The 26245-nt window shown below is 48.9% G+C and overlaps 1 protein-coding gene across 1 annotated transcript in view; it reads left to right on the forward strand.

Annotated features, from left to right (window-relative positions):
• The window catches only part of CD82 (CD82 molecule), a 35809-nt gene extending 12326 nt beyond the window's left edge, over positions 1 to 23483 (forward strand). The window contains exons 2-9 of the mRNA XM_069965152.1: positions 9530 to 9614; positions 16748 to 16820; positions 18265 to 18389; positions 18569 to 18643; positions 19831 to 19938; positions 20661 to 20810; positions 21377 to 21460; positions 22872 to 23483. Coding sequence (XP_069821253.1) covers positions 9549 to 9614; positions 16748 to 16820; positions 18265 to 18389; positions 18569 to 18643; positions 19831 to 19938; positions 20661 to 20810; positions 21377 to 21460; positions 22872 to 22949 — 759 coding nt within the window. The 5' untranslated portion in view covers positions 9530 to 9548 and the 3' untranslated portion in view covers positions 22950 to 23483. The remainder of the gene's footprint in view (positions 1 to 9529; positions 9615 to 16747; positions 16821 to 18264; positions 18390 to 18568; positions 18644 to 19830; positions 19939 to 20660; positions 20811 to 21376; positions 21461 to 22871) is intronic.
• The last annotated feature ends 2762 nt before the right edge of the window (positions 23484 to 26245 follow it).

A 26245-nucleotide genomic window follows, 5' to 3' on the forward strand; every position in this document is an offset into this window, starting at 1 on the left:
TCAGAGCGAAGTCACGCTGAAGGAGTAGGCAATAAATGAAGACAATGAAGCTCCGAATGGCACCAATGAGTCACAGGCTTGTACATGTAGTTGGCGTCCAGATTTGTCTTCAGAAACAGCGCCACCCTGTGGGCTACATCTGACCCCATTTTGACCAGAAGAGAAAAGAAAAATTTAAATTGTGGCGGCCAAATCCTATCAATAACAGTCACTTTACTCAACACTTTTCAAGGAATTTTCAAAAATGTAAAAAAGTTGAATTCTAAGCCAAAACCTGTTGTGCGCACTGATAAATGGGGCCGAGGTGCTTTCCTTGGCTGCTGCAGGTTATAACATAGAGTCCCGGGCCGCAGCGCGTTATTACATGAATCATGCGCCTGGCATGCCACGTGTTCATTAACGGGCATGGGAACAGTTATGTAATTCACACTTTACGGGCATCCAAGTCTTTCAGCGGTTACAAAATGTGGCGCTTCTCGCGGCATGATACAGGGTAATGCCCGGCAATAACACCTGCCCCCTGCGCTCCGGGCCAGGACCTGCAGACATCTGCGCAACTACAACTCCCAGCATTTTACTCATTCCTGATGGCAGATGTTGGGAATAGAACCGGTTGATGGATGTTCTATAAGGGACCATTTACACAGAAAGATTATCTGCCAAAGATTTGAAGCCAAAGCCAGAAATGGATTTGGAAAGGGGAGAAATCTCAGTCTTTATGACCTGATCTCTGGTTATAGTCTATTCCTGGCTTTGGCTTCAAATCTTTGGCAGATAATCTCTCTGTGTAAACGTAGCATTAGCTGCTATCTGAGGTGTCTGAGAAATGTTCTCATTCAGAACATAAGCGCGCCCAGCTTAAAGGAGCATACATGGGTCTGGGGGAAACTGAACACTTTAGTTAGGCATCATGTTTTTTTTTCAGCCAGTGGAATTTTTTTTAATCAACTGGTACCATAAAGTTATATAGATTTGTAATTTACTTCTATTTAAAAATCTGAAGTCTTCCAGTACTTATCAGCTGCTGTATGTCCTGCAGGAAGTGGTGTATTCTCTCCAGTCTGACACAGTGCTCTCTGCTGCCACCTCTGTCCATGTCAGGAACTGTCCAGAGCAGCAGCAAATCTCCATAAAAAACCTCTCCTGTTCTGGACAGTTCCTGACATGGGCAGAGGTGGCAGCAGAGAACTGACTGAATTCCTGGCCTCTGGCTGTCCAGGCATGATGGGAGTTGTAGTTTTACAACAGCTGGAGAGCCAAGGTTCCCTACCCCTGAGTTACATGGATCCTACCTGGGCTCATTGGCGCCCCCTATAGCAGCCGGTTGTCATGTGAGGCAGGTCCTTCAGGCCATGTGTTTCCAGGACCCATAGATACACAGAATTCCTGGACTGGATGTCATGTAGGGCACAGGGCCCCCCGCTCTTTCTCACTGTCACATGGACTTTAACGCTGCACTTTTTCCACTGACTCAAAAAATCTTTGACATATTTTTATTTCCCAACATTTGGTCCGAAGGGACAGAAAATGGTGGAATGTGAGAATTTAACTATTGCAGAAGGAGAGTAAAAATACACAAACTGCAGATATAACATGTGTGTGTGTATATAGAGAGATATAGGTATTATCCAATAGCACAGCAGGAGCGGATGAGACCTTTGTTTAGTGTCCCTTTAAAGGGGCAGCACAGCAAAATATATTTTCCTTCAAATCAACTAGTGCTGGAAAGTGGTATAGATTTGTAATTTACTTCTATTAAAAAATCTCCAGTCTTCCAATACTTATCAGCTGCTGTATGTCCTGCAGGAAATGGTGTATTCTTTCCAGTCTAACACAGTGCTCTCTGAAAATTGGGGTCCATATTTTTTAGGGGTCTGATTGTAATTTGGGCTTTGGACTGGGGTCTCGTTTTATTTGGGGGTTGAGATTGGCTGCGATCTAAATTTCTTTAGGGTTCTTGTGTGGGGTCTATATTTCTGTATGGGTGTGAGTATGTTTAGGGGTCTGGAATAATTTTGGGGTGTAGGTTAAAGGGATTATCTAAATGGGAACTTAAACAGTAAGTGGGGTGTGAGATGTGTGGTTAATGCTTTCCCCCTGTACTGTCTTCAGTGTAAGGTCTTATAGTAAGGACAATATGGTGGGAATATTTGAGAAATAATGGACATTTTGGAAAATCCCAGACCATGGCAAGCCACATTCTAAGATGGTCCACATCCTGTGACAAGCCACGCCCTAAGATGGTCCCCACTCTGTTACCAGCCACATCAAAAGAAGGTCCCCACTCTGTGACAAGCCATGCCCAAGACAGTCCCCAAACCATGACAAGCCATGCGCTAAGATGATCCCAACCCCGTAACAAGCCACACCCAAAGAAGGTCCCCACTCTGTGACAAGCCACACCCAAAGACTGTACCAGCTCCGTAACAAGCCACACCCAAAGACAGTCCCCACCCTCTGACAAGCTGTATCCTAAGACTGTCCCCACCTCGTAACAAGCCATTTCCTAAACCCCCACCTTAGGATAGTTCCCACCCCCTAGGAAGCCACATGCTGATAAACTATGCAACCCGTTTTTGGAAAATCCCCTTTAAAGGGAACCCGTTATCATGAAAATGCTATCTAATCTGTCGGCATCATGTCGTAGAGCGGGAAGAGCTGAGCGGATTGATATATGGTTTCATAGGAAAAGATTCAGTATAACTTGTCATTTATTGATTATAATCCTTGCTCTTTCTGCTCTTAGGAGTCTAGTGGTCGGGGCTAATTAATGATAGGCCCAACCCACTGGACTCTCGAGAGATCAGGGATTTCAATCAATAAATGACAAGTTATACTGAATCTTTTCCTGCAATGATATATATCAATCTATTCAGCTTCTCCTGCTCTATAACATGATGCTGGTAGATCAGATGACATGTACAATGACAGTTTCCCTTTAAATTTTTTTAATTATTTTTTTTTGCCCAAATAACAAGTGAGGGAGTGTGAGGCCTCTAGGCATAAAATCCACATACATTGCTAGTGGGACACAAGATCTCCATTCAGGAGCCTGGGAAAGCTTGGTGACGCCCTCTGTACATATGGACATGGAGCAGTCCTTGGTCTCCCCCCCCCCCCCCCCATTTGGTGCTGGAGTATAAGGGTATAACGCGCTGTTTTCTGGCTCTGCGGCCACAATGCTCCGTCTGTTTACGTGTTGGCGGCGTTTCCCGCGTCTCTGCTCAGCATCCTCCGTCGTGGAGCCTTTCCCACAGCGCTCTCCGCACACAGACGCAGCAGTCACATTGGCACTCGCCCTCTCACCATGTGTTTTCTATGGAAGATGGTAAATATTTATCTGAATTCTAATAACCATCCGCAGCCGTCTAGTGCTGTCAGTCTCCTGGCAGCAGCCACTTAAAGTGACAGTGACCCCCAGAAATGATATCTGTCGATTTAGGCAATGAGGCCCTCACCTTTGTATGTTCTAGTAGTGATTTTGGCTGCAATGCCATCTGGAGACTAGGGTGGCACTATCCTGGGCACAGATCCACCATCCATTGCTTGCCAGTATAGGATCAAGTATTATTGGGCCAGCCTAACAGGGTACTCTGCCCAGACCTCCTACCATAATAATTGTACGTGTAAACGGAGCGAACGATCAAACGACGAACGAGAGATCGTTCATTTTGATCTTTCAACATGTTATCAAATCGTCGTTCGCAAAAAATTTGCAGATCGTTCCGCGTGAACAGTCATTCGCCGATTTAACCAATGTGTGAGATAGTCAACAAGCTTGTCAGACGCGCCCCCAAGGTTCTTACAATGCAGCAGGGTAGGCCTTTATACTGTAGACCACTCTTGCAAAACTACAATTCCCATCATGCCCTGCGAGCTGAAGGGCAGCTGTTCATGGCCCTTTAACCAGTTATATTCTTATATACTTGGAACGTTTTATCCACAATTGATGCAATTACTTTTCCAATGGCTGGAAACCACCAACTCTGTTTCGCACCCGTTCCAGAGCGTCTCTTCATGTTCAGACCCACTCAAAGCTTTAATTATAGGGGGACTCTAATGGTGCGTTTACACGAAACGATAATTGGCCCGATCGGACGATTAACTATGTCGGAGTAACTATTTTTTTTTCATAACGATCAGCGTTTATACGGTACGATATATCGTACGGAAAATTCGTTTTGCGATTGTTTCGCAATCCTTAAGCCTATGGTTAAATCGGCGAACGACTGTTCACACGGAACGATCTGCGAATATTTTGCGAACAACGATTTGATAACATGTTGAAAGATCAAAATGAACGATTTCTCGTTCGTCGTTTCATCGTTCGCTGCGTTTACACATACGATTATCGTTATCGCGCAAATTTGCACGATAATCGTTACGTGTAAACGCACCATAAGGGTCCTATTACACGAAGCGATTTTTAACGATAAACGATCGCAAACGAGATTGCTTATCGATAACCTGAAATCGTTCACCATATTACACAGAACGATGGTCGTTAGATACAATTGTTATTGCGATTGTTACTGTGATCGTTTATTCCTTCTGATCCCAGCGAAACGATGGATAATGTGCAATTACACTGAACGATTAGTGAAAAAACGCGGTACTTTAGCGAACAAATGTGGAACTACAGCGAACAATTAGCGAACGATTAACAATGATTTTAGGTCCAGATCTAAATCAATGATCAACGATGTACGGACGATTTTTCGATCGTTGCCTGCAATTACACTGAATGATTATCGTTTAAATTGGAACGATATAACGATTTTTTTGCACGATCATCGTCCCATGTAATGGGACTCTAACACCCCATTGACTCCCACCTCCAATGACTTCTGGTGCCAGATATAAACCTGGTGGAACTGCTGACTCCTAGAAGCCGGCATCACTGGATTGTAGGTTAGGCCGCACTATGCTGTGAATTTCATCAGGTTATTAAAGGGCCATACACTGAAAAATCTGACTAATAATGCGACTAGGAGAACTAATTCCTCAGTACCTGTTTCCCTTGAAATCCCTCTCTAGAAGCAGTCGTCTATGGATTGTAGTCTATGCCAGTGCTTCTCAATCCCAGTCCTCGGGGACCACCAACAGGGGATGTGTTGAGGATTTCCTTAGTGTTTCACAGGTGATATAATTATACTTATCAGGTATTATTACTGGTTTTCTTTGTATGGGAAATCCTCAAAACATGGTGGTCCCTGAGGACTGGGATAGAGAAGCACTGGTTTACGTAAAACATGGTGATCCCACCAGCACCAGGATGTTAAAGGGGCATGTGCTAAAAAATCTGATTAAAGGGTTTTTTTCACCAAATTTTATTTCTTTCACATCAACTGGTGAACAGAGAATTGTAATTTACTTCTTTTAAAAAAAAAAAAAAAATCTAAAGTCTTTCAGTACTTATCAGCTGCTGTGTGTACTGCAGGAAGTGGTTTATTCCCTTCTGTCTGGAGAGCAGAAGAGGTTTTCTATGGGGGATTTTCTACCGCTCTGGACAGTTCCTGAAATGGACAGCAGTGGCAGACTGGAGAGAATACACCACTTCCTCCAGGACATACAGCAGCTGATAAGTACTGTTAGAAAGTAGATTTTCCAGCTCCCATTGGATGGATTGTAGTTGAGGCCACATAAGGGTCACTTTGCCTTGAAACCCACCAGGTTGCGAATGGAACATACACTGAACAATCTGATAAATAACGTAACTAGCAGAACCAACATTCCCCAGATCCTGGTCCCCTAAAATCTAGAAGCAATCGGCCATGGAGTGTAGTTTAGGCTGCTGATGGATCATTTGGACCCAGGTCCCCCAGAGAGACACACTGAAAAAAAATCAGATTACTAGTGCCTCTTTACCATTCAGGAGTCTGGGAAAGCTGGGTGACAACCCGAGTGGGAGCTGCAGTGACGTGCAAATATGTTAGTAGAGATGACGCAGGACTGGTGTCGGCACAGAGCTTACCCGGGCCAATTCTGGGGCCCAGAGAGGGAGAGAGGCCCGGTGTTCTAATGTTCAGCCTGGTCACTGTGGCACAGGGTGAGTGCTGAACATCAGAAGACACAGGAGATGCAGCAAGACCTGCAGAAAAGAGTGAAGGACCTGATCACATGACCTGCAGGTCCTCAACCTTAGGAGGACTGAGAGAGAAGAAGAGAGAGACTCCCTAGGGCTGCATCCAACTACTTCAGCCACTGGTAATCCAATGCAGCATGCTCTGGTTGGGACGGGCTCTAACATGCTCCAGGTTCCCTCGTCTCTGTTTGTTTGCTCTCTGTTATTTTTTCGCTGTGAAACTCCTTCTCTGCCTTCAGTGATTTATTAAGATTTTACATTTTTGTAAATATGTCCAAGAAAAATTTTGTTTTCAGATTTTATTATTAGATGTTAAGTGTTAGAAGGAATGAGCTGGATCGCCGAGCGAGGCCCCAAAGGAGGCCTTTTAAAGGGGTTGTCCAGCGAAAATCTATTTTTCTTTCAAATCAACTGGTGTCAGAAAGTTATATAGATTTTTTTATTTATTTCTATTTAAAAAATAGCCAGTCTTCCAGTACTTATCAGCTACTGTATGTCCTGCACGAAGTGGTCTGACACTGTGCTCTCTGCTGCTACCTCTGTCCATGTCAGGAACTGTCCAGAGCAGGAGAAGTTTACTATTGGGATTTGCTGCTGCTCTGGACAGTTCCCCAGTTTGTCCAATCCCATTGGTCAGAACTGAACTTTTTAATCTGGTTGATTATTGAAGGTCATCGTAGTGACTGTATATAGTTTATAATGCGTGGACGCAGCCATGTTGGATTGAGATTTCATCCCTGGGGCTGCATTATAATAGTGCAGAAATTACTATGAGAGGGGAGGGGGGGGGGGGGGGCGGTAGAGTTCAGGGTGAAAGGTCACAGCTTGGTTAAACCAAAGTGTCAGTGAAGAGGCAGACTAGGCGGCCGCCTCAGGCCATATGCCGGTATCCTCGGCCTGTGATAATCACATTATTTGCCTTTCCTGGATGCGTGGCTTTGTGTCTGCCCATTTGTTATGTGGCCGTCGTCTGCTCGGCCTGGGAACGCCGCCTCGCTGAACTTCATTTCCATAGACATAAAAGGAGCCGAGACATAAAGGAGGGCGCAGACCTGCAGCTGCCAGACCGGGCTCTTGTACAGCTTTTGTTGGTGGCCCCTGTGGCTGGGACAGAAGGAGCGCTCCTCGTATGTGGGGAGCACAGAGGCCCCATTGTTCCTCCCGGCCTCCTGTGACACAATCCCTATAATGGCTGGCTGCAGTGTGACACCGGGGACAATGGACCCCCTCCCCCATACAGCCCCCCAGTCACAGCACTCACACCCCGGCCCGGGATACTGGGGGGACTGGGACTCCGAATGTCCAAGCAGAGTCATATGGGGGAATAAAGGATCCTCACTCTCATCATCAGGAGTATGGAGTGTTAAAGGGGTTATCCAGCGCTACAAAAACATGGCCATTTTCTTTCAGAAAGAGTTGAACTGGAGACAAGAGCGGGCTGTCTCTGAAAGAAAGTGGCCATGTTTTTGTAGCGCTGGATAACCCCTTTAAGAGTCAGAAACCGGGGATGGTTTGCACCTGTCTGCCTGCCTGCCGCTCTCTCTGTCTGCCTGCCTGCCGCTCTCTCTGTCTGCCTGCCTGCCGCTCTCTCTGTCTGCCTGCCTGCCGCTCTCTCTGTCTGCCTGCCTGCCGCTCTCTCTGTCTGCCTGCCTGCCGCTCTCTCTGTCTGCCTGCCTGCCGCTCTCTCTGTCTGCCTGCCTGCCGCTCTCTCTGTCTGCCTGCCTGCCGCTCTCTCTGTCTGCCTGCCTGCCGCTCTCTCTGTCTGTCTGTCTGCCTGCCTGGCGCTCTCTCTGTCTTGTCTGCCTGCCTGCCTGGCGCTCTCTCTGTCTTGTCTGTCTGCCTGCCTGGCGCTCTCTCTGTCTGTCTGTCTGCCTGCCTGGCGCTCTCTCTGTCTGTCTGCCTGCCTGCCTGGCGCTCTCTCTGTCTGCCTGCCTGCCTGCCTGGCGCTCTCTCTGTCTCTCTATCATGAGGACAGAGCAAAATTGTACCCCCAAATAAATAGACCACACCACACATACGCAGCAGCACTCCATTCTATTTCTATAGATCTTCTGGCCATCGCCATACACATCCAAGCCTGGAGAGGGCCGTACACATTAGATGGTCGGCCAATCCCCCAAGTTTGGCCGTCATTACTGTGTATGACCACCTATAGCCACATGCCGGTTGCACAGTCCTGGGGCCTGGTCAATAACCCAAACCTTACCCCATGTTATCACCATGCTTTATTCCTTCAGGTTTTGGTTAATCATCTGTGACAAAGCAATGTTACACAGGGTCTCTCAATCTGCGGGGGTCCCAGTGCACGGACATCCACCGGTAGGAAAGGTGGAAGTCCCCCTTAAAGGATTATCCAGGATTAGAAAAAGTATAGTAGCTTTCTTCCAGAAACAGCACCACCCACTGTCCTCAGGTTGTATGTGGTATTACAGCTCAGTGAATAGAGTTGCATTGTAATACCACACACAACCTGAGGACAGGAGTGGCGCTGTTTTTGGAAAAAAAAAAAAAAAAAAAAGCCATGTTTTTCTTATTCTGGATAACCACTTTAAGGAGGCCACATGACCGTAGCCTCTGTAGGATTCTGCGCAGTCTATACAGTATCCAGTATGGACTGTTCGCTCCATCTGTAATACCTAATAAGGGATACATGGTGTAAAGTGAAACTGGCCCAGTCGCCCCTAGCAACCAATCAGATTCCTCCTTTCATTTTCAAACGCGCCTGTGAGGAATGAAAGGTAGAATCTGATTGGTTGCTAGGGGCGACTGGCCAGTTTCACTTTACACCATGTTTGATAAATCTCCCTAAAGTGTTAAAATAGGGCGTAAAGTAGAAGAAGGTGAGTGACGCCCGTTCCCCGGGCTGTGCGGTGTCTGAGCTTGTTCTGCATGTCCTGCATGATAATCCCTTTATAGGACCGCCACAGGCCTGGGATCCCGAGGATCAAATTAACACTTTCCTGGACTAAAACAGCAGCCGCAGCGTAATGTGGGCAGACAAAAGTAATAGGCATCTCTAATAGCTGCACAGGGGCCAGTGCATAGGCCAAATTGTGACGGACTGTCACTTTAAATCAATCCTTTGTGAGTTCAATACATTTAAAAGGGAACTCTTTTTCTTTCAAATCAACTGGTTTTAGAAAGTTATATACTTCTGCTGCCACCTCTGTCCATGTCAGGAACTGTCCAGAGCATGGCTGCTTTTTCCTACAAACAGCGCCACCCATGTTCCACAGGTTGTGTGTGGTATTGCAATTCAACTCCATTCACTTCAATGGAAATAAGCAGCCTTTCTGGAAAAGGCTGTATGAAAAATGTGCACTCTGTGTAGTAGCATAGGAGTTACGTCATGCTATATGGGTGGAATAGCAGAGTTGGAGTTGATATATAGTCCTTGTATATAGGTGATGTTATTAACCCTTCCCTTTTCTTATTCCTCCTTAGGTTGTGAAACCCTGCAAAAATGGCGAGCGGAGGCTGCATGAAAGTCATCAAATACTTCCTCTTCTTATTCAACCTCCTGTTTTTTGTAAGTACCAATGGGGGGGGGGGCACTTTTAAAGGGCCATACACCCGAAGATGATTCCTTACTAATATCACCCCCACCCATGGTTGTATTACTGCAGTGGTGTGGTAATATGTTATATATGTAGTGAAGAGGCTGAGACCAGAGAACAATAGCACAAGGCACCGGCATTAGATACTTTACATTGACTGCCCCTTTAAGGTGTACAGAGATGGTGAGTCATAGTGCGGTGTTGAGCTTCTCATTGACAGATAATGGGTGACACGGTGCATGTTGTTGGTGACCCTGTGTGGGGGTCACACAGCCGCTCGTGTTTTTCGCCTCCACACCCTCTTCCTCGCGGTCGCTTATCAGGGCACCTATTGTTTTCTTCATTAGTATTGTTATTGCGTTTTTCCAACTCGTGATCATGTCCTGTAGATTATACCAGCCTGACCGAGTCATGAGAGTGCCCCCACACTGTCAGTACATGGAGACGCAGGGGACCTGAGAGCGCCCCCGCACTGTCAGTACATGGAGACGCAGGGGACCTGAGAGTGCCCCCACACTGCCAGTACATGGAGACGCAGAAGACCTGAGAGCGCCCCCGCACTGTCAGTACATGGAGACGCAGGGGACCTGAGAGCGCCCCCACACTGCCAGTACATGGAGACGCAGGAGACCTGAGAGCGCCCCCACACTGCCAGTACATGGAGACGCAGGGGACCTGAGAGCGCCCCCACACTGCCAGTACATGGAGACGCAGGGGACCTGAGAGCGCCCCCACACTGCCAGTACATGGAGACACAGGGGACCTGAGAGCGCCCCCACACTGTCAGTACATGGAGACGCAGGGGACCTGAGAGCGCCCCCTCACTGTCAGTACATAAGCACACAGGACCTGAGACATGAGAGCGCCCCCACACTGTCAGTACATGGAGACGCAGGGGACCTGAGAGCGCCCCCACACTGTCAGTACATGGAGACGCAGGGGACCTGAGAGCGCCCCCACACTGCCAGTACATGGAGACGCAGAAGACCTGAGAGCGCCCCCACACTGTCAGTACATGGAGACGCAGGGGACCTGAGAGCGCCCCCTCACTGTCAGTACATAAGCACACAGGACCTGAGACATGAGAGCACCCCCACACTGTCAGTACATAAGCACACAGGACCTGAGACATTAGAGCGCCCCCCACTGTCAGCACATGGACACACAGGGCCTGAGAGCGCCCCCCCCCCCACTGTCAGTACATAAGCACAAAGGGTCCGAGACCTGAGAGCGCCCCCTCACTGTCAGTACATAAGCACACAGGACCTGAGACATGAGAGCGCCCCCACACTGCCAGTACATGGACACACAGGGCTTGAGACATGAGAGCACCCCCACCCTGTCAGTATATGGACACACCAGAAAATGCTAGTGATTGGGCCACAGGTTGCATATTGGGAAGCTGAAAGCATATCTCACAGGCCCTGTTTGGGGTACAGGATGATAACACTTTGGGTACAGGACAAGGACACGCTGACACTTGGGGTACAGATAGGGACACGCGGACACTTGGGGTACAGGACGAGGATACACCGACACTTGGGGTACAAGACGAGGACACGCTGATACTTGGAATACAGGATGATCACACGCTGACACTTGGGGTACAGGATAGTGACACTTGGGGTACAGGATAGTGACACTTGGGGTACAGGATAGTGACATGCCGACACTTGGGGTACAAGACAAGGACACGCCGACACTTGGGGTATGCTCTGCATCTACCCCTCCTACTGTCTGGCCTGTGTGAATATCAGTTCTATTTGTAAACCAGGAAGCGCAGGATGAACATTATCTCTGACTATAAATGTCCCCCCCCCCCCCCCCCGGTCCGTGTTCAGCAATGTAGATGAATTGCAGTCGGAAGTTGGGGCAGTTTCCGTCTGTTGTAGATGGAGCCGTGTATCTGTCCTCCGTCCGTGTATCTGTCCTCCGTCCGCTGACACTGAGGATGAGATAAGGCTCCTGATCTGCAGCTTCCTGTCACTGAGCCGCTGTATAAAATAATCTGCTGTTCACTTCTCAGCCCTGTGTCTGCGCTGGAAATGGGCTGTAACCAGAGGGGGGCGCCATCACCAGAATCCGCATCCTGAGGGGCCGGCTTTGTGCCCATGGCCGTGCCAGTGGAGTCTCTAGACCGGATCTCTGCTTGCTGTCAGTTTCTGTTCTCTCGCCTGAATTGAATAGTGTCATTCCCAATATGGGTTCTGCCATCTTTGGACCAGTCACCGACTGCAGCTTGAGCAGCGAAGGGTTAATCGCGGCTATGTGTGCATCTGTGGAGACATTCCTGCAGCGTGGACAGGGAACAGCTGTGGGATTGGCCTGGAGTGCTCTGCTGGATGAGCCGGACGGCTGTTGGATGTGAAGCAGCTGCCCCCCCCCCCCCCCCAGAGACAGCTGGACCCATCCTGGGAATCTGGGGAATGCGCCTCTTTTTATGATTGACTTTTCTTAAGGAAGAACCCTTGGTGTGCCGATGCTCCCGGATGGCCCCATGAGCACAGCGCTGAGCGCCAGTCGTTGGCATCGTACGACGAGTTTCCTGGCAGCTGCCACAGCGCTGAACCGGTCTTGGCGGCGGGAAGTAAAGGATCTGTCCCCTGAAGACAGGGGCGCTTGGCATAAGGAAGAGAGGCCTAAGATGGAAAGTTCTGTAACTTCTCTGACAAAATCTCTGCTTGTTGTCAGTGACCGGAAACGTTCTCTATAGGGGAGGCAGAGGTGGCAGCCCCCACCTGGCCCTCTTCTACCTTAGATGCCCAACAAGCTCCAGACTCCTCAATCAGCGCTTAATTACTAAACCTATTAAAGGGGTACTCTGCCGAAAATCTTTTCTTTTAAATCAACTGGTGTCAGAAAGTTTTATATAGTTTTGTGATTTACTTCTATTTTAAATCTCCAGTCTTCCAGTACTTATCAGCTGCTGTATGTCCTGCAGGAAGGGGTGTGTTCTTTTCAGTCTGACACAGTGCTCTCTGCTGCCACCTCTGTCCATATAGTAAATCCCCATAGAAAACCTCTCCTGCTCTGGACAGTTCCTGACATGGACAGAGGTGGCAGCAGAGAGCAGTGTGTCAGACTGGAAAGAATACACCACTTCCCGTAAGACATACAGCAGCTGATAAGTACTGGAAGAGTGAAGATTTTTTTTTTAATAGAAGTAAATTACACATCTCTGGCACTTTTTTTAAAAGAAAAAAAATTGGGGCTAGCAAGGTCCTATTACACAGGCCAATTATCTGACAAATCCATCCGATATCAGCCCGTGTAATAGGATCAGCCGATCAATCATCAAACTTGCTTGTTAGCTGATCGATTCTGACCTGTCAAAAAAAAATAATCAGCTGTCAGCCCCACATCTCCCTTCTAATAGGATGATGTGCAGCTGACAGCTAAGGGTCCATTTACACAGAAAGATTATCTGCCAAAGATTTGAAGCCAAAGCCAGAAATGGATTTGAAAAGAAGAGAAATCTCAGGCTTTCCTTTATGACCTGATCTCTGTTTATAGTGTTTCTGCCTTTGGCTTCAAATCTTTGGCAGATAATCTGTCAGATAATCTTTCTGTGTAAATGGACCCTAAAACAAAGGCTCTCTGGAACGATCTGGAGATCTGCACGACTTTCGTATTTGTAAACGAGTGCGGATCTCGGTAAATTCCGAAGGAGCCATCTCAAGATTATGGAGGAATGATTGCAAGAACACAGGGGTCACTGCATGACGGACATAAGAACCTCTTCTGTGCATAGGTGATAATGTATACCCTTGGGATAACCCTGGACTCTGTATCCTGATACCTGCACCGATACATTGTAACAAATCAGTACAGCCGAGCGATGTCTGCAACCTCCGGCAGACGGTGACAAGTCGAGTAACCAGAGTTTATCAGGAAGTTGCAGAACTTTCCATTGTACAATGATTCCGCTTTGAACCTTCCCGTCACCCATGTTGCTAAATGTAAAACTCCGAGTCTTGTCTGATTCCCCCGGTAGAAGGTTACGATCCCCTGCATGATGCCACCCCATTGACCGATAGGGTAAAGTTAGTTGTCTACTGGTTTTTATGGAAAGTTAGAAATGCGTCGCCATATGGTGGCACCCTGGGTGAGAATGTGGTTGGAAGCTGTACGTACACCCACCATGCTGTGGTCAGGAGGGATGTGACAGCAGCTGACGTCCATGTGACGCTGCCCTCCGCATAGGAAGCCGTAAAAAATGGCAAAGAGGGTATCAGGCGCTACACGTTCCTCATAGCCCCAAGGGCAGGTGCGTCGTGTGGCTATCCTCTACAGCAGGGGTAGGGAACCTTAGCTCTCCAGCTCTTCCAAAACTACAACTCCCATCATGCCTGGACAGCCAAAGCTTTAGCATGATGGGAGTTGTAGTTTTGCAACAGCTGGGGAGCCAAGGTTCCTTACCCCTGCTCTACAGCAGTTCCTTCCAACCTGTGGCTCCCCAGCCGTAGCAAAACTACAACTCCCAGCATGTGCATGTCTGTGCATGCTGGGAGTTGTAGTTTTGCACCAGCCGGGGAGCCACAGACTGGAAACTACTGCTCTACAGGTACCGTACTATTCAATGAATCACAGAGCTGCCACGTCTTATAAATGCACATGATGTGGCCTGTCCGGGCATGCTGGGAGTTGTAGTTTTGCAACAGCTGGAAAGTGACAGGTTGGAGACCACTGCTCTACAGCCACTGCAGACGTCGCTGAACCACAGGGCTGACAATCTATACAGATACAGATCATATGCCTGTGTCTTGGCATGCTGGGAGCTGTAGTTCTGTAGAATCACAAGTTGGAGACCACTGCAGTACAGCCACTATAGTGATCGCTGAACCACAGAGCTGACAATCTATATAGATGCAAATAATGTGCCCGATGCAAGCATGCTGGGAGTTATAGTTCTGTAGAATCACAGGTTGGAGACCACTGCAGTACATGCACTATAGTGATCGCTGAACCACAGAGCTGACAATCTATATAGATGCAAATAATGTGCCCGATGCAAGCATGCTGGGAGTTATAGTTCTGTAGAATCACAGGTTGGAGACCACTGCAGTACATGCACTATAGTGATCGCTGAACCACAGAGCTGACAATCTATATAGATGCAAATAATGTGCCCGATGCAAGCATGCTGGGAGTTATAGTTCTGTAGAATCACAGGTTGGAGACCACTGCAGTACATGCACTATAGTGATCGCTGAACCACAGAGCTGACAATCTATACAGATACAGATCATATGCCTGTGTCTTGGCATGCTGGGAGCTGTAGTTCTGTAGAATCACAAGTTGGAGACCACTGCAGTACAGCCACTATAGTGATCGCTGAACCACAGAGCTGACAATCTATATAGATGCAAATAATGTGCCCGATGCAAGCATGCTGGGAGTTATAGTTCTGTAGAATCACAGGTTGGAGACCACTGCAATACATACACTATAGTGATCGCTGAACCACAGAGCTGACAATCTATATAGATACACATTACCCCCTTGGGCTGTGTGATATCCTCAGGCTTAGTTGGCTCTGACAGTCACCTGCAGTGTATACATCATGTATGGGAAGAAGAGCTTTCCCTGTCAGTCTATGTAAGAGTCAGTACCACAGCGCCATCTGGTGGCTGTATTAGAAATAATCTGATCAATAATTGAAAAAGATCCTGATCCATAGTGGCTGAGGTTGTCATTTCAGGTCATAAATCCTGAAAATGGGGGGCAAGACTACAATTCCCAGCATGCCCTGACAGGACTGCTGGAAGTAGTAGTTCCCTATCAGTAGGAGAACTACAGGTTGGAGGGCAGTGCTGTGTCTCACCCCTATATCTAAAGTGGGTCATCAATGGCGGTCTTGTTCTATGGTGGTGCTTTGGACTCCTCTGGTGACTTAGCCTTGTATTGTTTCAGCAGCTTCCACCTTCCTCATGTTACCAAACAGGTTGGTCCAGTGTGCGGTGTATCCTGGCCGCTCCGGACCCCTCCCTATAGGAGGCCGGGATGGATACTGTAAACAGGAGAGCCGCGACAATACATGGGATAGGAGAGGTGTATTATGGTCCCAGCGCCCCCTGTGGGTACTGCGAGGGCGGATTTGTTCATAGCTCGGCTACAGGAATATGGCTTTGGTTGTTCAGATTGACATTGGAGACATGGAGGAAGGTTTCCGCTGCAGCCGGCTTCCTCCTAGCTAGAGGTCTGTGAGATGGGATCGATGGAGGGAATGAGCACGAAGGTGGCCTGTCATATGACTACCTACTTTGTATGGAGAACCCTGACCAGACCCCTTGTGTACAGATACAAGACCCCACCTATGTGCAGACACCAGACTGGACCCCTTCTGTGTATGGATATCAGACTAGACCCCCTGTATAGAGATCCCACCTAGGTGCAGACACCAGACCGGACCCCTTCTGTCTATGGATATTAGACTAGACCCCTTGTATACAGATACCAGAGTCCACCAGACACTAGACCGGACCCCTTCTGTGTATGGATATTAGACTAGACACCCTGTATACAGATCCCACTTAGATGCAGACACCAGACTGGACCCCTTCTGTGTATGGATATCAGACTAGACACCCGTATACAGATCCCACCTAGGTGCAGACACTAGACCGGACGCCTTCAGTCTATGGATATCAGACTAGACCCCCTGTATACAGATGCCAGACCCGAGCTGTCTGTACACAAGTGTGGTCTAGTCTGGTGTTTGCATACAGATAGGGTCTGGTCTGGTTTATAGACATCAGATATGACCCCAACTGTGCAGACACCAGACTAGACCCCACCGGTGCCCAGACCTCCTGTTAAACTACTCACCTCTCCCCATTCCTGCACTTCCCTCCTTTCCTGGGCAGTGCTACAGACAACAACCTGAAGTGTAGTAAGTGCAGGAACAGGGAGAGGTGAGTATGAACCTTGCTGCCTCTTCCAGGAGATTTTTCCCTGAGGGGTCAGGGAGAGTTGTTCAGTCATCACTGCCAGTGCCGGCCATCTTGTATCATTACAGCCTATAGCGCCACCCTACTGGCTCTGGACGTGGTCAGATATAACTGTTATCAGTCACATGGTCTGACCTCTCCTGTTTCCTTTGCAGCTTCTTGGAGCCGTGATCCTCGGGTTCGGAATATGGATCCTCGTGGATAAAACCACTTTCATCGCCGTCTTGCGTAAGTTTTATATAACTGCGGGAAAGTCCGTGAAACCTTCAGCCGATCTTGTTATCTGATATATTACATTGCGGGAATGTGACACGTCATATGAGGCCGGGCCACTGGTAGAGAGCCAGATGTGATCTCTGTGCTGACATGTAGGACGGTATACAGGGGGGTACACAGCGCCACTCTTGTTTATAGGCCAGGAGTGGTATTACAGCTTGTACTCTGCCATGTTTTTTTAACCCCTTCTGACAGTTACTGTTCTATGATTTGCTTTTAAGAACAAGGGTCAGACTCTTATGGTGCACTGATATGTGTGGTGGCGGTCGGATTACGTCTGTCAGTCGTTGACCCATAGGTCCATGCCTGGAAAAATAGCATAAGACAACGTCCTGAGCTCTGACACAGCAGACATGTCACATGACTTCCTGAACGAAACCGAAAAGTCAGTGAGTTTAAGAATAGAAACTTTTTTGCAACTTTTTGTGCACCGACTATATATAGCGCCATAGCATTAAAACCACTGACTTTCAGAGTCTAGGGAAGGGGTAGGGAACCTTGACTCTCAAGCTGTGGCAAAACTACAACTCCCATCATGCCTGGACAGCCAAAGCTAAAGCTTTGGCTGTCCAGGCATGATGGGAGTTGTAGTTTTGCCACAGCTGGAGAGCCAAGCTTCCCTACCCCTGGTCTAGGGCAAACCACCATCTTATGTTGGTTGCCACCCAGCTTTCTTAGGAGCGGAGTATGACAGATGAGGATGGTGAAGATGGCTCAGACTCCCAGGGCTGTGACTAGATTTACGATACGACATAGGAATGCCGGTAATGGGGTCACCGCTCTGACGGCTCTTTCAGTTTCACCAACAAAGATGGTATCACATGACCTGCATTCATTCTGAAGCAGTGAATCAGCTGCTGGGCTTTCTCAGATCCCTGAATGTCAGATGAGTGGAAGCGACACTTCTGCCTGGTTATGTGTGTATGATGGATCTCTTTCATTAAAGGGGAACTCCAGCAAACTTTTTTTTCTCCAAATCAACTGATGTCAGAAAGTTATATAGATTTGTTAATTTCTTCTTTTTAAAAATCTCCAGTCTTCAAGCATTTATCAGCTGCTGTATGTCCTGCAGGAAGTGGTGTATTCTCTCCAGTCTGACACACTGCTCTCTGCTGCCACCTCTGTCCATGTCAGGAACTGTCCAGAGCAGGATAGGTTTTCTATGGGGATTTGCTTCTTCTCTGGACAGTTCCTGACATGGACAGAGGTGGCAGCAGAGAGCACTGTGTCAGACTGGAAAGCATACACCAGTTCCTGCAGGACATGCAGTGTAAGGGTATATACTATTTCTTATCAAAGCAGTTTCCAGGCTCTGGCAGGTGCAGAACTACAACTCCCAGCATGCCCTGAGCAGTATAAGCCACGTATAACGTCCTCTTTGTTGTCTTGCACACAGATGGCTCATCGTCCTCTCTGAGGATCGGCTCGTACATCCTGATCGCCGTCGGAGGATTCACAATGATCATGGGCTTCCTGGGCTGTATCGGGGCCGTGAATGAAGTGCGATGCCTCCTGGGACTGGTGAGTGTGTATATATACTATGTATACAATGGAGAGCCTGAGGGCGAGGTGTCACTAGTGAGACATCCAGCTTTATATATAATATACAGATGACTGCACCAGGTATATAGAAGTATAACATGTGAGTCAGGTCTCTTTATGACGGCCGTTCTCATAGTCTCTATGTGTCTGTATTACAGTACTTCACCTTCCTGCTGCTCATACTCATCGCCCAGGTTACTGCCGGAGTCCTGATTTATCTCCATAGGGAATCGGTGAGTATATAGGACCTGCTATTATATTACAGCGGGATGGATACTGGTGGCTAAAGGGTGTATGTAGGGGCCAGATTGCAGAACAAGGACCGATGGGCAGGTGGATGGATGAAGGTTAGGCAGGTGGGTGAATGGACAGATAGATGGGCAGGTAGGTAGGTCCATGGATGGATGGGAAGGTAGGTAGGTCCATGGATGGATGGGCAGGTAGGTAGGTCCATGGATGGATGGGCAGGTAGGTGGGTTCATGGATGGATGGGCAGGTAGGTAGGTCCATGAATGAATGGGCAGGTAGGTGGGTTCATGGATGGATGGGCAGGTAGGTGGGTTCATGGATGGATGGGCAGGTAGGTGGGTTCATGGATGGATGGGCAGGTAGGTAGGTCCATGAATGGATGGGCAGGTTGGTAGGTCCATGAATGGATGGGCAGGTAGGTGGGTTCATGGATGGATGGGCAGCTAGGTGGGTTCATGGATGGGATGGTCAGGTAGGTGGGTTCATGAATGGATGGGCAGGTAGGTGGGTCCATGGATGGGCAGGTAGGTGGGTCCGTGGATGGGCAGGTAGGTAGGTCCATGAATGAATGGGTAGGTAGGTCCATAAATGGATGGGTAAGTAGGTAGCTTGGTCCATGGATGGATGGGTAAGTAGATAGGTCCATGGAGGGGTAAGTACGTGGATGGATGGGCAGGTTGGTAGATAGATAGATAGACAGGCATGTAGCTAGACAGATGGATGATGTGATGGTAGATGGATGAGCGAGTGTGTGGACAGATTAGAAAGTACATGGATGGATAGATAGGTATATGACTAGAGCAAAGTTGATGGATGGTGGATTTATAGGCGGGTTGCTGGATGGACATTGATGTAGATGTTTGGGTGAGTTTATTATTGGACTGGGTAGACAAATTGTTGGCCGAATATCCAGATGAATGGGTAAGTGGTGGATGACTTTCTAAATGGATGGTTGGGTTTATGGACGAATGCCGAGATGATTGGTTGGTTAAGTGGGTGGATTGCTGGTTGGATAGGTGGCTGGATAGTTAAGTGGTCAGGGACTTGTCTCTCACCCTGTGTCCTTGGCACTGCCCAGAGTGATGGCGTCCTCCATAATAATCAGCCATTGTCTGACCCCATCCCTATATTACCCCTGTAATGTTCACTTCTTCGTCTTTCCCTTCTGTAGCTCAAAACTGAGTTGTCTGATATCGTCCATGAGATGATTGTGACCTACAACCCCAACGACAGCATGAACGTCAGCTCGGAGGCCACATGGGACTACATCCAGGACACGGTGAGACACGCTGATTACAGGGGAGGTTTATGGCCTCCTATAACGCTCTCCTGTTATTACACATCCTGCAATTCACAGCATGGCGGGATTCTTTGGAGTTTATTGGGTGTTTGCTGTTAGGACTTGTAGAAGAGATGGAACAGGATGAGAACCTGCTGGTTATTAAAAAAAAAAAATAGTTATATATATTGCGTGACCACCAAGGTCATGGGTGCACGATATAAGAAAACCATCCTGACTGTAGCAGAAGAGCTATGTATCTAACCGTTATAGCGGAGTGGAGTGCGTCATGTCATCACACTCTCCACAATCCATCAGAGATAATTACTTAGGGGAGCTCCAGCTTCTATTTTAATTGAAGGATCCTAGTGGGCGGGCACCTAAATAGTCCCTCCCCCGAAGAGGCTCATAGGCAAGCAGCACTTTGTGTAGGTCAGTGTCTACCAATGCCTCATATAGGTCAAGTCTATTAGAGTATATTGTTAATCCATTCAGTAAACCGGTGACAGCTCCTCAGGGGGAGGGGCTATTTAGTAAGTCCCCGCCCACTAGGAACCCTCAGTTAGCTATCATAGATTTTCCTGTGAATTCTGATATATCCAATAGTAACTTTAGGCCCTTCTGACCACCAGTGAATAATCTCAATGCGGTGACAGGACTAGAGTGATTCTTTGTGAACTTTTTGCACTTTTTTCATGTCTTTGTACCTTTTCTGGTTACAGCTCCAGTGCTGCGGTTGGGACGGTTACCAGAACTGGACCCAAAATCCACTTGTCGCCAACCATACCGACTTCTATCCCTGCTCTTGCGTTAAGAACGTGACGACATCTGAAGGCTTCTGCAATTCTACTGCCGCAAATCTTTATTCACCTGTGAGTATTGGAATTCTAGAATCTGATTTCTCTGCTTTTCTCAGTTTATATTGATGTTCCATTGTGTCATATACGCACGCCATGAAAAAAAAAAATTCCAGCAAGTGCAAGAGATTTGTAATTTACTTCTATTTAAAAAATCTCCAGTCTTCCAGTACTTATCAGCTGCTGTATGCCTGCAGGAAGTGGTGTATTCTTTCCAGTCTGAAACAGTCCATGTCAGGAACTGTCCAGAGCAGTAACAAATCCCCATAGAAAACCTCTCCTGCTCTGGACAGTTCCTGACATGGACAGAGGTGGCAGCAGAGAACATAGTGTCAGACTGGAAAGAATACACTACTTCCTGCAGTGCATACAGCAGCTGATAAGTACTGGAAGACTTGAGATTTTTTAATACAAATAAATAACAAATCTCGGGCACTTTGTGACTCCAGTTGATTTAGAAGATTTTTTTTTTTTTTTTGTGAACAACCCCTTTAAAGCTTTATCCTGACACTGAGCTTTCCGATCTATGATGGATACGTCTCTGCCGCTCCCAGTTTCTAAATTCCAGCTGTGTGTTTCAGGGCTGCATGAAGCAAGTGGAGGACTGGCTGCAGGGCAATCTGGGGATTATCTTGGGAGTGTGCATTGGAGTCGGCGTTACTGAGGTAAGATGGTGGACGCTCTTGTGCCGCTGAGGTTTGAGGCAATGTCTATATGTCATATGCATGCACACACTTGCTGGTGTAGCAGAGCTGAATTTGTCATTGAACCTTTTTTTTTTTTTTAAACTCACACGTTGTGCCGACAACAATCTCGGCTCTGCTACCTCCTCATTAGTTGAGAGTTGATAATAGTATACACAGTCATTAGACTATAAAAGTGCAATGTGGACTATGAGTGAGACCACTTGGCCGCTGCATGTAACCCTCAGTGGGCCACTTGACTAGTATCCATTGCATATTTGCCAACATTTAAAGGGGTTATCCAGGATTAGAAAAAGATTTCTTGTTTCTTCCAGAAACAGTGCCACCTCTTGTCCTCAGTTTCTATGCAGTATTACAGCTCAGTTCCATTAAAGCCAATGGACTATTGAATTTTTTTTTTGCACTACTTTACTGGGTCGGCATGGAGATCCTGGTGCCGGGGTCCCTTTTTCAAAACGCTGCCTGATTCCTATGCTTGGCAACTAGTGATGAGCGAATAGTGAGATATTCGAATATTCGATATTCGAATAAATATTCGATCCTTTTAAAGTCTATGGGCACAAGTATTCAATTAGTGAAAAACATCTATTTGACCATTTGGAGGGTGAAACCGGAAGCTGGGGGATTTGAACGCTTATCGAATATTTATTGAATATTCGCGGGATATTTGTACGAATATCGAATATTCTAATATCTCACTATTCGATCGAACAGTATTCGCTCATCACTATTGGCAACGTTTTCTTCACGGCTCCATGCACTCTAGGTGGGCAGAGCGCCCCCCAGTGTAACGATATCCCCCCTCCCCCTCGGTGACGTGCCTCAATTAGAATCAAACATGGCCGCGTCACTGAGGGGAAGGGGGTATTGTTACCCTGGGGGCGCCAGGCTGGTACACTAGAAGAAAAGGGCAGCATTTTGAAAAAAAAAAAAAAAAAGTACAGATAAGGTACTGAAAAAAAAAAATTCTGTAAATAGTCGTAATGGTACATTTGCTTTGAATTGTAATACCACATACAACCTGAGCACAGGGGTGGCACTGTTTTTTTTGCAAGAATGTAGTTGAGCTGCTTTGCTTCCTACCTGTCCTCAGTTTTCTTGTCCGCCTGGTCTCCCTGGTCATAGGAAGCAGCACTTAAAGGTGTAATAATAATTCCTTTAAGCGTATTCCGCATCGCTGTACACTTTGAGATAGCTTTCTATCCCCATTAAGGCTTATAGTCTGTATTCTAAACACCTCCTATCAGTAAATCCAATGGAGAGAACATACAAGCTCCTTGGTAGGATTCGAACCCTGAGCCCCAAGGAAACCACACGAACCACTGAGCTGGTATGACCTTTGCCTTACGCCATCTTCTTCTTCCTCCTTCAGCTAATAGGACTCATCCTCTCCATATGCCTCTGCCGGAATATCCACAACGAAGATTACACCAAAGTACCAAAATACTAAGAAATCTCGTCCTCTTCCGAACTCCACGGAATAACCACCTAGATGGAAGAAGAAGAAGCAGCGAGAGGGGGGGGGGGATATGTAACATATAAGAACCCATCCCGGCTCCCACAACCTCCCACCATGTATATATGCTGAGTCCTTGTGCAGATTTATGAGAAAACCACGCTTAGAGGAGAAGTGATGTCATCGTAGTGACGACATGAGGGTTTAATGGCTTCATTACAGATTTTCTGAACCTCTAAGAGGGAACAGGGTTCCGACGTAAGAACAAGATGGGATTTTAGGATCCCGGGAAGAATTAGTGTAGAATGTAGTGTAAGAAAGGATTGGATAGAAACGTGACTAGTGATGTCTGGGGGGTGGGGGGTGCATGACGCCCCATGACATAAAGGAGGGGGGGCAGGGTCCTTTTATATGGGTATTGATGCTTTGTATAGTGATGTGTAAAGAAAAGGAGCAAAGTTATCTAAATAGAGTCTCTCTATTTCTGTATAAATACAATAGATGTAAATAAATGTATGGTACCCAGTACTGGTCACACCTCTGCTTGCTTTCATTGAATGAGTGTGTATGGGGTGCGGAAGCATTTATAGGAATTTAGTCAGTTCTCTCCCATACTACCATCACCTAAGAGGGTCCGTCTGGCTGAGTATCTGATGAACATACAGGTAGGAGGTATTGAGGACACCGGGCATTGTATCACATGCTGGTAGAACAATGACAGGTTCTGTGTAATGTGTGATACCATTATAAATGCACATAACTCAGCGCTGGACTGGTTCTGCCCTATGGGGATTCATATCGCTCTATTTTGCAATAGAAAAAAAAAAGCATTTGGTGTACAAGCCGACTCAGAGACGTGGTATTCTGCGCCACAAAATAAAAGGCGTAGCCACAAAATAGAACACTGTGCTACGGAATAGAGTTCTGTGCCACAAAGTGGAGTGCTTCACTGCAAAGTAGAGTAATGTTCGATAAAATAGAATGCTGGGCCGTGGAGCAGAATGCTGGGCCGTGGAGTAGAATGCTGGGCCGTGGAGTAGAATGCTGGGCCGTGGAGCAGAATGCTGGGCCGTGGAGCAGAATGCTGGGCCGTGGAGCAGAAGGCTGGGCCGTGGAGCAGAATGCTGGGCCGTGGAGTAGAATGCTGGGCCGTGGAGTAGAAGGCTGGGCCGTGGAGCAGAAGGCTGGGCCGTGGAGCAGAAGGCTGGGCCGTGGAGTAGAATGCTGGGCCGTGGAGTAGAATGCTGGGCCGTGGAGTAGAATGCTGGGCCGTGGAGTAGAATGCTGGGCCATTAAAAAGAATGCTGGGCCACTGAATAGAATGCTGGGCCGCCTAGTTGAGGCACGGTCATGACAACTCTGTTTTAGGATTCCGCACCTGTAGTGTAACACTGGAGGGACAATACATGGAATGCTGGGCCACAGAATAGAATGCTATATCACACCACAGAATAGAATGCTATATCACACCACAACATAGAATGCGATATCACACCACAACATAGAATGCGATATCTCACCACAACATAGAATGCTATATCACACCACAGACAGGGCCGTATTTGCCACTAGGCACCCGCAGGACACATTTCTTTTTTTATTTAATTTTTTTTTTTTTTTACCCCCTCCGCCGCCCCGCCGCTGACATCCGCGCCCGGGTGGTGCGGCGGGGGGGGGGGGTCTTGTGATCAGTCGGCCGGGGGATCAGTCGGGCGGCAGGAACAGAGGCAGGCTGGGAAGGAAGGTCCCCCTATGCAGGGCCGGCGTGAGCTTCCGGCATAGACTGTCACACAGGCCGGAAGCTCACAGTGCAGCCCCGCGATGCCCGAACTTCCCTGCTCAGCAGCGGCGTGATGACGTCACACGCACGCTGCTGAGCAGGGAAGTTCGGGCATCGCGGGGCTGCACTGTGAGCTTCCGGCCTGTGTGACAGTCTATGCCGGAAGCTCACGCCGGCCCTGCATAGGGGGACCTTCCTTCCCAGCCTGCCTTTGTCCCTGCCGGCCGGCTAATCCACCGCCCCCCCTCCTCGCTGGTCCCTCTGCTATCCCCCCCCCCCCCGCTGGTCCCTCTGCCCCCCTCCAGCTGGTCCCTCTGCTATCCCCCCCCCCCGCTGGTCCCTCTGCATCCCCCCCAGCTGGTCCCTCTGCCATCCCCCCCCCCCCCCCCGCTGGTCCCTCTGCCATCCCCCCCCCCCCCCCCCGCTGGTCCCTCTGCATCCCCCCCAGCTGGTCCCTCTGCTATCCCCCCCCCCCGCTGGTCCCTCTGCACCCCCCCCAGCTGGTCCCTCTGCCATCCCCCCCCCCCCCCCGCTGGTCCCTCTGCATCCCCCCCAGCTGGTCCCTCTGCCATCCCCCCCCCCCCCGCTGGTCCCTCTGCCCCCCCCCCCCCCCCCCCCCCGGCTGCTCCCCTGCCACCCCAGCTGCCCTCCCATCTTCTCCCCCTGCTCCCCCTCCCCCTGTCGCCCCAGCTGCTCCCCCTGTTACCCAGCTTCTCCCCCTTTCCCTGCCACCCCTAGTTGCTCCCCCTCCCTGTCGCCCCAGCTGCTCCCCCTGTTACCCAGCTTCTCCCCCTTTCCCTGCCACCCCTAGTTGCTCCCCCTCCCTGTCGCCCCAGCTGCTCCCCCTGTTACCCAGCTTCTCCGCCTTTCCCTGCCACCCCTAGCTGCTCCCCCTCCCCCTAGCTTCTCCCCCTGTTCCCCAGCTTCTCCCCTCCCTGTTAACCTGACTGCCCCCCTGTCACCCCAGCTGCTCCCCCTGTTCCCCAGCTTCTCCCCCTGTCGCCCCAGCTTCTCCCCTCCCTGTTAACCCGACTGCCCCCCTGTCGCCCCAGCTGCTCCCCCTGTTCCCCAGCTTCTCCCCATTCCCCAGCTTCTCCCCCTGTCGCCCCAGGTTCTCCCCCTGTCACCCCAGCTTCTCCCCCTGCCACCCCAGCTGCCCTCCCATCTTCTCCCCCTGCCACCCCTAGCTGCTCCCCCTCCCCCTGTCGCCCCAGCTGCTCCCCCTGTTCCCCAGCTTATCCCCCTACCCCTGCCACCCCATCTGCCACCCCATCTTCTCCCCCTGTCGCCCCAGCTTCTCCCCATTGCCCCAGCTTCCTTCATCGCCCCAGCTGCTCCCCCTGTTCCCCAGCTTCTCCTGCTCCCCCTATCACCCCAGCTGTTCCTCCTGCCATCCCCAGCTGCCTCCTTTCCCCAGTTACCCCCAGCTGCCTCCCTTCCCCAGTCACCCTGCTCTGCCCGCCTGCAGACAAGTTGTGGTCGGAGAAGTCATCATGATGGCTGCACCAGA

Source organism: Dendropsophus ebraccatus, chromosome 4 (genome assembly GCF_027789765.1).
Source record: "Dendropsophus ebraccatus isolate aDenEbr1 chromosome 4, aDenEbr1.pat, whole genome shotgun sequence".
NCBI lineage: Eukaryota > Metazoa > Chordata > Amphibia > Anura > Hylidae > Dendropsophus > Dendropsophus ebraccatus.